The 12769-nt window shown below is 38.1% G+C and overlaps 1 protein-coding gene across 2 annotated transcripts; it reads right to left on the bottom strand.

The window, feature by feature from the left end:
• Positions 1-5417: 5417 nt before the first annotated feature.
• Positions 5418-10966, bottom strand: igf2b (insulin-like growth factor 2b). 2 transcript variants are annotated; one of them, XM_053478740.1, is made up of 4 exons: positions 10734-10966; positions 9860-10010; positions 8042-8223; positions 5418-7522 (listed from the first exon to the last, which is right to left on the bottom strand). In XM_053478740.1, the coding sequence occupies exons 1-4, from the start codon at positions 10806-10808 to the stop codon at positions 7286-7288; spliced, it is 645 nt and encodes a 214-aa protein (XP_053334715.1). In that variant the 5' UTR covers positions 10809-10966; the 3' UTR covers positions 5418-7285. The 2 variants fall into 2 exon arrangements, with proteins under 2 accessions (XP_053334715.1, XP_053334723.1); XM_053478748.1 differs by lacking the exon at positions 10734-10966 and adding an exon at positions 10271-10373.
• Between the last annotated feature and the right edge of the window lie 1803 nt (positions 10967-12769).

Below are 12769 nucleotides of genomic sequence, written 5' to 3'. Positions count from 1 at the left end.
CACATCTGACCACAAGCAACACATTACCCCACAATGAAGTGAATTTCAGACTTACATCTATTTTACTTACTGCGTCACAATGCCAGTCCTCCTTATACCTCATATTTACATCAGCTAAATGTTGTGCAGTATTTAATATATGACTTCTGACATTAACCACTTGAGAACTCGGTATCAGATTCAGAGCATACAGCTGTGACCTGCTATGTTTCCAAGCTTAAATGTAACTCTGTGACTTTCCAGACATTTCACCACTTTAGACATTTAATGATGACCATGGTGTGAAAACAGCATGATCTGCTATTTTACATCAGCACTAACGTTTTGGGGAAATGGAAAAGTTTCAAAGGGGAAAAGAGGAGTTACTGAGGTCACCGCAAAACTGGGTTTATGTTTACGTATAAATTACGTGCCATCAAACGGAAACTGTATGTGTTTAGATAAAAAAAGAACTCTCATGTTTAACTACCTATTCATACTTTGTTTAAAATCATAAGTCTCTTCATCCAGTGAAAGTGTGTGGTCCTTGCTTCTCCTTAATAGCTGCAGATTTTTCCCTGATAATAATACCGACCATTCTGGAACATACGCATACACACACACACTCACACACAAACTCACTCACACACACACACACATGCACACACACACACACACACACACATACACACATGCACAGTCACACCATGCTGCCACCCATCATTAACCACAAGGTCTTGTGTGTGGCTGAGAAACAGAAAGACATTGTCATTCATAACGTGCAAGTGCACAGGTCGGCGCTGTTCAGAAGCATTTCTGGACACCATCCCACCTGCATTAGTGAAGCATTCAAATAAAACTGACAGACTTTTTGCAGGAAAGGAATGACAAAAAGGACTTAAGGGACACGTGCATTCGGTCACCCTGACACACACAAGTGTTTGGGGGTAGCCATGTTGTAAAAATGCAACATCCCTTTGATGTCATTTTGTCCTAAATATTAGTAGTGATGGCGATGTGTTTGTTTTTGAGAGCTTGTAAGGTTAACAGTGTGGTTGCAGATTTAGAGCTGGTCCTTGTAAGTCATTTTATAATTACTGTTTTGTCTCCATGTGGGAAAAAAAAGGCCAATGCACTGCTCTCATAAACCTTCAATCAAGCCCTCGTATTATGGCTATTAACCCAATTTTGTGACAATTACCGTACTGGACTGAATACAAACACGCGTTCATACAATAAGTAGATTTGGATTTTGGTATACAATAGTTCCGATGCAAAAATAATGAGGAAATGAAACCTCAGACACATGGCACTTTTAAAAGTGATGTGTATGAGGCCTTGTGTAAGATCTTTGCTGCAAAAGGGCACAGAGTGCATCAGCAGCTTGTTAAAAACAAGTACATTTCTTGCCATTAGTTTCTGGAATGTTTGGATCTTTCACAATTAGAAAAAAAAAACAAAACTAAAGGCAATACACTACCCCTGAGAAAACAAGACATAAAAAGAGAATTTTAGGCCAGGTGCAATTAATTATGCCAGATACTAGAAACAATGCGATAATTGTACTGGTAAAGAAAAACATTACATGTTGGTGTCTATTGAATAATCAGAAAATGTTTCATTATCCAAAATTAAACCCAAAAACTTATATTCAGTGTCTAAACAAGTTAAATAATACTTTACATTCCTTTCTTTGAAACTGAAAAGCGTCATGTTTCTCTTTCTTAATCAATCATATGTAACTCTTTGCATGTATTTCCCATTACAATAAACTTTTTTTTCAAAATATACTTATTTTTTTTTTTTGCTGTATTTTTCACAACAAAATGAGCGCAATGATCTGTGCAGACTGACATGCGATCAGCCAAGCACTGGGATGCCAGGTGTAGAAACAGAGAGGTTACTCTACTGAAGCCCATCAGCACATTTTCCTATCATCTTGATGCTCTTCACTGAAAAGGAGGAATGCGTTACTCAATACTGTTAATCTGATCTCACAGAATAGTACACACTTGCACACAATAGGTGAATAAATGCCTTGCAATCAAGATTTAGACTCACATTCCAGCAAACACAATATCGCCTGAATAAATTGAAACACCTCTGTAAAACAAATCTCTGTCTGAAGGACTTTGGTTATTGCGTTTCGAGCAGATGCAGGTTTAGGCAAAATGAATGTTTAATGTTTAAATTCTAAGTCACATATCTTATTTTTCATGCATGATTAGAAAGAAGCGTGTTCTCACAAAAATTTAAAAGAACATTAATTAATGTTAACTGATAAATGGTCCAACGTATACTGTACAAACTGTGTAGTATATGTACTGTATTATACGTATACTGTACAAACTATGTATTTAAGTTCTATGTGATTGTACAATATATATATATAAAGTTGAATGCTGAAATGTGTTGGGAGGTGTATTTATCATGTTTAAATAACAACTGTATGTAATATGTAATTTAATGTTGAATATAATATTAAAGTCACTCACTCACTTACAGTAGCAACCTCACAGTCAGGGTTGTGGTAGATCTGAAGCTGGGAAATCTGAAATCTGGGGAACAGTGTGTTTGAGGTAGGAATATACCATGCAAGGGATGTAATTCTAAACAGATAAATGTTATAAAAAATAGTTATCTCTACCTACCTACAAGGGGTCTAAGAGGGACTTTTGATAGTGCAGAATTACAGAACACAGCTCTGTAAGTAAAAACTCCCTTTATATATATCTTTGTAATCCCCTGATACACTAATGCAGCCTTTCAGCATTAGTACTTGGATACTAGTGTTTGGCTTTACTAGTACTTGGATACCATCAAGGTAAAAAGTTTTCTCAGTACACTGAAGACATGATCAAACTGCTTGCTTCAGTGCTGTCCTCCCAGGAACTCCGTTAATGGTCCATGAAAAATGAAATGGCTTGGAGCGAGGTACGGGGATGTGTGGCAATAACTCCCAGCCGAGTTCCTGTAATGTGCAAATGGTGTTTGTGAATGATTGTGTGTACAAATGCATCTCTTCTGCGAATTGGTAACACGTTATCCATCAGTTTCCAGATTAGGCATTCCACCTAGGCATGAAAGCATCTGTCGGGATTGTCATCCAGAAACATACGGCCTTCTTTAATATTTGCTTTAAACATTTAAATGTTTTACTGCAGCTAAGAGTGTTATTAGAGTGTTATTAGCACAGTACCTTCATTCACAAGAAATTTCATCAAGTCCCAGTTTGACTTGAACGACCCTGATAGTTTAATGCTCTGTTGGTGGCATAAAATCTACAGGCTCCAGAAATCAGGTTAAGGACACACTCTTACTCTCTCTCTGTCTTTCTGTCTCTAACACACACACACACACACACACGTTAGAATTATTCATGCTTGGTTAGATGCACGGGATGCACTGAATGGCCTGCCAGCTTTTGAAAGTGGATTGTCAATCGTAAGCCAGGCCAGAGAGGCTAAAGTTTTCATGGATAAAACCTTGCGTATATACAACTTGCCAAGTATCGCTTCTTATAATTGCTTCAGTCTCAATAGAGGCAAAAAGAGGTCATATCAAAAGCTTGATGTCCCTGGCATAACCTGTTCTAAACTTTTGTTCTAAAATAATTTTGTTTTTCAGTTTTGTTCAGGAAATACTGCTAAATAAAATGTTTTGTTGTCATTCTGTTGTCACCAAAGGGTCTGCTTTCATAATGACATCACATTCCACATCCTTTACCATGCCATATCTGCCAAAGCCCGACACTGTATAAAGATGAGATTGTATTTCTCCAGTGCACCACAAAGTGATCTAATTGCCAGTTCCCAATCAAACAGTATCTCAGAGAAGGGCCTCCTAATTATGTAACCATAGTTTCTGACTCGTACACATGGCACACAGGATTAGACTCTTTATGGTTTTCATGCAGGAGAAATGATTGAAAATATGTTTTAATCAAAGATAATTTCAGAGTGGACGTGAACGTGGTTGTATTTACTTTGTTGCGTTCTTGTCGATGTTACCGTGGGTTAACAAGGCCAGGTATTAAAAGTCTAGTGGCTGAGTAAAACCTAATGTTGATATCAGAAAAATACTGTCATATCACTGGTCTGTGCTAGGAGTGGGCCTCCAGGAGGCAAGATCACACACACACATCTACACAACAAAACAGCAAAATAGAGGCCCATGTTTTAAAAAGGTATGTTAATCAGAACCTGATCCTGTGAGCTTTGCACCAAATGAGACTCAAAGATCTAGTACAATCTTTTTGCATGTGTATATAGCATTTTTATGAAGTTTGCAACTTAAATAAATAAAGTACATTTAAGTGCTGGAAGCAAGTAAAAGCCAATTTGTTTTACTATTATACGCTTACATAATAAACTCTGTGTGTTTCATTAGAAGTGATTTCCAAGTACTCTTGGGCCTATAGCAAAGAAAAGAAAGAAAAAAAACAAACAAAAAAGCAGGTATGTCTAAATAAGCAAAAATGTATTTCATAAAATGTTTTTCTTTATTGATAGTAAAAATGAAAGTACATGAAATGTGCATTTTGGACGTTCTAGCGTGCAGAGGTTAAGTCAATAAACGTACACACAGGCTGAGTGGGCTACTGATACTAGGATGTTGACATGGACTTGGACAGGTAAAAGCTCTCTTTATATTTCACGCAAATTATGTTCATGTTCATGGTGTACATTATGTTCACCTTCATGTTCACTTAGTAATCTGTTCAAACAAAAAAGTGGATGCAGTCCTCACAGGAAGCAGGAAAATAATAATAATAATAATAATAATAATAATAATTTAATCAAACAACTGATAAAGATACACAAAAAGAAGGAATGTGGAGGCAAAGTGGTATAATAATTTTTCATGTTCTGGTACTACATGACATTTGGTAACATTACTGGCACATTTTACTCCATCCCAAAGTGGACAATTTTTTTTATTAAGAAAACTGTTTGTTAACACTTCCTCATCGACATATTTAGCTCAATTTTATCTTTCATAGATTTCCGTTTTCTACCTGAGTTTTTAAACCTGCCCTAAAGATAGTTTATTAAGGTAGCCCTTTTAAAATTATTGAATTATGATTTTTTATTATTATTATTATTTTTGCAAGGAATAAGTAACCAGTCACACCACAAGCCAGATGTATGGCATGGAGAAAGAGAAGGGAAGTTGGCCCTGTGTGAGTGGCCACAGATATGATGGATATGCATTACCTCAGTGCACTTAGGTGAACACCAAGAGGTTGAGCACTTCAGTTGTCTGTTGTAACTGCACTAATAGAGAGTGTCCTTTACACACATCTATGAGCAAGATTCACAAAATCACAGATTAATGTGAAAGACAAGTATATCTCAATATATCAGTGTATGTCCATACACTGGCTTCTCATCACCACTCAGAGCTGATATATGAAGCGGCCATTTAACACCTATACCTATATTGAATATATGTTTATACTTTAATGATACCCCAAAAAAATGGCAATATAATGACATCACCATTTCCTTAGGAACAAAACTGCTTCGATTATTGTCACTGCATATGGAACAAGTGTAATACGTCAAGCATGAGTATTTTTAATAACAGAAATCCATTTGGAAGACCAAAAAGCCATGTGAGAGAAGCTACAAGTGAAGAAATGCAGAATCTTCTGAGTATGTGCCTGTTTTTGTGACAACATGCCTAAGAGGACTTCTGCTGTTTAAATATTAATTTAAAAATAGCTGAAATAGCTCAGTGGTGAACCAAAAGGAGAAAGGAATATTTTTGGTACAAAGCATCTACAAAAAGAAAAAAAAAAAAAAAGCAGTACACATACAATGGGAAAAGGAGAGCATATAAAATTAATTCCATCAGTTGAGCATCAGTGCTATGTATATTACTGTATTTGGACCAATTGTCTTATATATAATTTTATAACAAAATAAATAATGCCTTTATACAGTGCCCATATTTGTACTTAAACAAACAAACAAAAAGCTTTGCGGCTCATTATGCAAGATACAGCTCAGACTAAAAGAATATAACATGACGTCCCTGGAAACTATATATATATATATATATATATATATATTAGATATTAGATATTCAAGTATCCGTTTTCAGGCAAAAGCATGTGAATACTACTGATACAAATTTTGAAATAAATGTTAGTTGAAATTATTGCGTATGTATTCCCTTTGAAATGATATTTGTGCCATTCTTCAAAACTGCAAAATACCATCTCAACAAATTAAGTAAATGGGTGAAAAAAAGTCGTTTGCATCAACAGGAACGTCATGGTACCAGAGACTGAACAGATTTTGATTTAAACATCTCCTCAAAAAGAAAACAGAAGACTAAAAAAAAAACCCACTTATTCCAAGTCCCAAGTCCCTTTACTCCCACTTCCTGCAGTGCAAGGCCAGGGCTATGTGCAGTCCAGGCCTGAGTGTCACCCTTTCAGTGTCCTCACGTACGGCTCCTTCAACTGAGTGCAGTGAGAACTGAAGCAAAGGGGACATGGCATGACTGTTGCACATTTTGATACCAGACAAGTCCATATACAGTGGCACCCCCTTCACACATTGCCACAGCTGATATGCTCGTTTGATCTTTTTGTAAGTCACACCTTCCTTAAAACGGAAAGCTTAATAATTATTTGAAGAACAAAAAAAGCGTGCTTTTTCAAACCTTTTTTCCCTTGAGTCCATTCACAACGCTAGCACCATGACTTTTTTGAGCTAAACGTTTTTTGTCCGTAAAAAAATAGTGCCTTTATTTGCTCAACAAGAACTTTGACGTAATCCGTGGCAATGTGCAATTTGCAGACACTTTCTGCTTTTTTTTTGTTTGTGATTAGAAGGTGCTGGAACAGGAATCTAATTTTTACAAAACAATTCCTTACAGTGTGGATGTTCCTTTATAGTGGGTGGTGCAAAGTAATTAATAATGATGAGGATTAACTGATAAGATACTTCTGCCTTCAGAGAATGATGTTGAATGCTTGTTGTTCGTGCTAGCAGTTCTTCATGTTCTGATGTCCTCCAAAACAACTGTCCTTGACTCTTACAACCCATGTATCATGTATGCTTCCTTTGCTCCTTGTTATAATTTTTTATCATCCACCTGAATTTCAGTCACCCAAATTGGTATCTTCCATCCTTATTTGAGTCTTGTTTGTCCATGTTGATGAATGCAAGAGTAAGGACTGGAAGAATGCGAGCATGTACTGTATGTGTGAGGGAGGCAGGATGTAGTGGACCATCACAAAAATGATGTTCTGATCCCCTACTCTTTTAACTTTGTGCAAACTATCCAGTCTTCACTTGTGGCTGACGTAATCTTCCGTGGGATGCCATAAGGGAGGGCGTTTGCTGGGAAGTGTGATAAGACGCTTGTGGACATTGGCCGGTTCCTGGCGCTTTTTCTTCTCTGTCTGTGGCCTGTGCTTCCTCGATCGCAGGATAGCTGGGATGCCTCTCCTTAGTCTCTGAGCTGCGTTCTGTTGCCAGAGTCCATATTTGGAATATTTTATAGTCACATGCTTTCTTGAGACATCCTGTAGAGAGGCAAAAAAAATCATTATTACCACAATGTTTCGTATTGTATGCACTTCATCACTACCGCAATTACATGTTTAAAATGGCACCACTGATCCTAAACAGGGTCAGATAGGAATCAAGAAATATGTCTAAATGCTTCTCTTCCTCATTAAACAAGAAAATACACAGTTTATATGGGTCAGATTAAATGTAACACTTTAGCAGAAACATACATTTAAAAAGAATGAGCTCAAGTATATCAGATGATGAATCTTTCTCAATCAAAGTTATGTTGGTTTTAATTGTATCATATCACACTATGATTTAAAAACGCTCTTGTAATGGACCCAGTACTTTAATGGCAAACAATCTCTTCAAAGAAGCCTTCAAGTGACCTCTATTTCAGCTCTTGGATCATTTTCCACTTTGTCAGCTCTTTTAAAAGAACACCTACTTATAGTTTCTGTACAAACACATTGCTCTAGATGCTGACTGTGATAGAACAGAAGCATTGTTTTCCATAGTGGCTTATATACCTGTTTTAATGCTGGCATCACAGGTATGACCTGAAGGGAAGTGGCTGAGACGTCCCGTTCTGACTTGGCTGGCTTGGCACAGTACTGTTCTAACAGTGCAAGATCACAACTCCTAAAACAACACTCCTCCACAATGCCACGGCTCTGAGGACGTCGGCTGTTTGACCTGCTCACTGGCCTACCTGTGAAGGCAAACAATACAGATAAATTAGCTGGTGGAACAAACGGGAAGCCTAAATCTAATCAGAATGCCGAAGTGATGTAATTAAAGTACAACAGAAGCTCAGACCTGGAGACATGTGACAGTTCAAACACAGTTGACTCTCAAACACAGTGTAACAATTAGAATGAAATACAGAGGTTGGGGGCATACAAAGATCTCTGTTTGATCTTCTGCTTGACCAGGCTAATCTTGTTAGATTGTCTACAGGAGAAATTTGTTATTCCTTGGAAGTAAATACATAAACATCAAAGACAGTTCCACATAAGCACTGAAGGAAGGCTTATGAGTTAAACACAATCAGGTTGAAGGCCAGAATCTTGAAATGATGAGTAAGTATTTTAAAATGCCAGATGTCTTTTGACCTTGTCTCCTAATATCTCAGCGAACCGAGTAAAACAGATAAAGAGTGAGGCACAGAAGGTGAGGGGGCAGGATGTACTAGAAAAACAAACAAACAAACAAAAAAAACATTGAAAGAGAGGAAGAGACACGTGACAAAGAGGAGCAGGAAATCTGATAAGATGTACCCTTGATAATTAGTTTTGGTCTTCTGGCATTCCGAAGGGATAATAGATAGGAATTGATAGTAGGACAGGAAACATGACTAAGGGAAAGTGGAACTGGATAAAGGGGAAGGAAGAAACTGTCCTGGCCTAAATTGGATAATGATCTCTTTGGGCAGTTGGGCTTCTGTGGCCAAAAGAATACAAGGTCTGTTTTGACGATGTGTGTGGGAGAAAAAGAAAGAAATTGATAAAGTGGTTGTCTTTTTAAAACAGAAGGGCATGATAAAGTAAATCTCTCTCTCTCCATAGACACAGTGTATACAGTAAATGTGTAGGTCTTCTGTCTGTTCCTGTACAACAACTTGGCACAGGTTTTACACCGGATTCCCTTCCTGACACAACCCTCCCATTTTATCCAGCCTTGGTACCGGCACTGCATCCAATTGGGCATTGGGTGGGAATTGAATATTGGCAGGAGACCTACCACTGAGCCCGCAATGGCAATGGGCTTTATTTAAAGTGTGTGTGTGTGTATATATATATATATATATATATATATATATATATATATACTGTATATATACTGTATAACAGTATCTGTCACGTGATTAGTCTGACATCAAAGCATGGTATTTATACTCCAACCTCCACCAGCAACACGTAGCCTGGGAACACTCCTGGAGAGGTGAACGGAATGTCACTTGGGTGCTATTACTTTCTCTCTTGGAATGCGCGAGTAAACAGACGAGCCATTGTGGGCCACTTAACTGTGCGCGTCCCTTTCATATGCAATCAGAGATATGGAGCAGAGAATGCGCTCAGTCAGCAAGTGCGCGCTCAGCGCCGCCAGCTTGACCTCTTCATCCACTGGGGCTGTTTTAGCTTTATAGTGACTTCTTCAGGCGTGTAATAGTCACATAGTTAGTTTTACGAATGTGCTCGGGTTTTAAACGTGATTTCGCAACGTTTCGTCTAATCTCAAGCCTGCGCGCGCAAACAAGACGCGCCGACTCACGCGCCGCTCCCAAACAAACAGAGTTCTAGCTTTGGAGTTTGGATAAGAAGTGAATGGCGTGCCGAAGTACTTACTGAAGTAGAAGCCTCTGTCTTCGCACACGAACTGCAGCGCATCCACCAGCTCTCCGCCGCACAGCGTCTCATTTGCAGCGACTTCAAGCAGGCAGAAGGAGAAAACCAGCGCGCACACCAGCATCTGACTGGACGGGCACAGCTTTAAGCCCTGGGGAAGAATAAAGTCACAAACAATACAGAGTTGTAAATCTTATAACCTCAGCTTACTTCAGGTCCAAACCTCTTTTGGGAATACAAACATGCGTAACTTTACACCACCTGGAGACAATCCTCACATGTTATTTGCAACATACATGTTTTATATATACATATACCAGTATTAACTCCATCGTATATTCTCTCTCTCTCTCTCTCTCTCTCTATCTCTCCCAGACACGCAAACGCATGAACTAATAAAAAAAGCACTACCTCCTCCATAGTGATTAGGCAGATGAGTGAATAACTGCTTGTGCTAGCCGAATACCTGGTGTTATCTCCCACTACCTATCTTGCAGAGCTCTTCACAAGTTGCTAACTACTCAATAACCTCAAGTTGTCTCTCCAGATTCAGCATATATAGTAAGTGCCCTTGCCTTTACCAGATATCGCCCCCTAGTGCTGATCAGCTTTTTCCTTGAATTCACGAGACGCTATTTTGATCGAGACTCACTAACAAGACTAATAACAGTAAACGCACAACACAACTTATATAACCAGGATTATATATCAGCACATGAAATTAAAACTTCTTCAACAGCACCATTCTTGCTTATAACCTCCTAAACAGCTCTTAGCTATGGATCAGTAGCTAAAACTCCATTCTGATAGTTCCAGTCTGTTAAAAAAAAAAAAAAAAAAGTAAGGAAAAAGTTGGGTCAAATATTCGATTTACCTTTTTTGCTCCTCTGTCTCTCCTCAAGCAGCTGTGGCAAACAGAATGGTAAGTGAGGTTGGGTTCTTGCTCCATGTCAGTGTTTTAAAAAAACCACACAAAAAACAAATATAAGAATTATTATCTTGAAAAACAAAAAACAAAATCGTCCTATTTGTCCCAGATGGTGCTGTAGAGATGTGTGCATGTGTGTGTATGTGAGTGTGCGTGTGTATGTGTGACGCTGTCCCCAAATCCAGGCGACAGGCGAAAAGTTCTTAGAGTGAAGTATTATATAGCAAGGTCCGCCCCCTGGTCCGCCCCCGCCCACCGCATCCCTCCTGTTTTATTGATCCTTGCGTATATAGTGCCTGTTATATGCTGCTAATTCACTTACGTTCTGAGTGCTGCGCTGAGAGGGGATATTGAGGAATTAGCAGGATCTGAATTGAACTCGAATTGGTGTGATTGAATTACGTTTTACCTGGAAATGTCATCCATCAGCAGGCAAAGTAATTACAGCCATTACTCGAACGCGGCCGGTTTGTGGGAACGGTTAAGTCTGAAATAATAGCTGGCCTCTCAATGCTGTGTATTTCCTGTGAATGCTAGATGCATCAAATTCACACTGACTCGGGGAGCCAGAGTTCAGACTGAAGTCTACACTTTACTCTAAAACAGAAGCAGAGGAGCAAAACAGAGCAAATCAAACAGAACCAGATGCCAGTGCGCCATGCCATAAAGGAACCACTAATAAACTTTAGACCATAAACATGAACATACTGGGACTTTATTATTATGATTAGAAGGAGTAGTATTCAATTGTTCAGTTTTTGTGGCACCTTCAAACTTTTTGTATAAACCTTGGAATAAGTGCATTTTATTTCCCGGTCCTGTAATAATCTTTATTTCTAATTGTAATCATCATTATGTTGTTATTAAGCTTTTTGCTGCTCCCATCGAGGGGTCGCCATAGTCTGTCCTTCCTGATGCAATCTTCCAATTTTATCCAGGCTTGGGACCTGCACTGCATCCTTCTGCATAGTAGGCGACAAACCTACCACTGAGCCACCAGTGCCCATCATCATCATCATCATTATTATCACACTGCCAAAAATGTTATTTACCTTTTATATTTACACTGTGCAAAAGTATTGTGCCACCTCTCATTTCTCCAGATTTAACTAAAGTTTGTAAATTAAATTAAAGTAACAGGACAAATGTTTTGCTGCGACAGGCTGCAAAGTGCCTGGAAGATACAATAATAATAATAATAATAATAATAATAAAAACATTCAGCATTTAAACATGAAACTGGTCAGATACAGGTAAATAAAGGACAAAAAACTTGCTAAAATGAGAGCCAATAAAGTCTTCTAAGAAGCCCGGAGAACTATTTCTCTGGATCTTTGAAAGAAAAATTTGAAGGCATATACATACATATATACATACATTTATACATAAATACATACAAACATGCATATATAGATACATACAGAACTAAGCAAAATAGAGACACCACAGGAATGTATACACAGACATGCAGACATGTGGCTTTTAACAACTAGCAATGGTAGGCGCCCGCCGAATATTGATCAGTAAAGTGTTTCACATCTTTGGTGCATAGTTTCACCGGCCTTTTTCTTCTTCTTGCATCTTATGTTTGGACCATGAAGCAAGCCAGTGTTTTGAGTGTAATGCTATGGTTAAAATCTGCTGTGGGAATACTCGAGCTGCAGTTGGCAGACTGATTCATGTGGTCGTCAGCTTTATTGTTTTATCACATTAACCCCTTAAACTCACAGGAACCATTAGCAGGTCTAGATTTACACTCTTGTAGCCACAAGCCTTTCTTATCAGCTCCACTGAAGATAAAAAGAATTCATATTACTTATTGAATAGTATGCTTTAATAAAAAGATAAGCATGTAATGGGTTAAACTTGTTGATCCTCTGCTTCTGTGTGTTCAATTCTCAAATGGATAGCAAAATTTTATTACAAGTCTACATATTTTCTTTAAATAAACCATTATTGCATTCGATCGTATTCTGACTGAA

This window comes from Clarias gariepinus, chromosome 2 (genome assembly GCF_024256425.1).
Source record: "Clarias gariepinus isolate MV-2021 ecotype Netherlands chromosome 2, CGAR_prim_01v2, whole genome shotgun sequence".
NCBI lineage: Eukaryota > Metazoa > Chordata > Actinopteri > Siluriformes > Clariidae > Clarias > Clarias gariepinus.
This window is presented reverse-complemented; position numbering and strand designations above follow the sequence as displayed.

Excerpts from the sequence above, each read along its gene's own strand:
- igf2b (XM_053478740.1), bottom strand. The coding sequence starts at position 10,808 with ATGGAGCAAGAACCCAACCTCACTTACCATTCTGTTTGCCACAGCTGC. Across the intron at positions 10,011-10,733 it reads GAGACAGAGGAGCAAAAAAG|GGCTTAAAGCTGTGCCCGTC; the intron begins GTAAATCGAATA and ends ATTCTTCCCCAG. Across the intron at positions 8,224-9,859 it reads AGACAGAGGCTTCTACTTCA|GTAGGCCAGTGAGCAGGTCA; the intron begins GTAAGTACTTCG and ends TTGCCTTCACAG.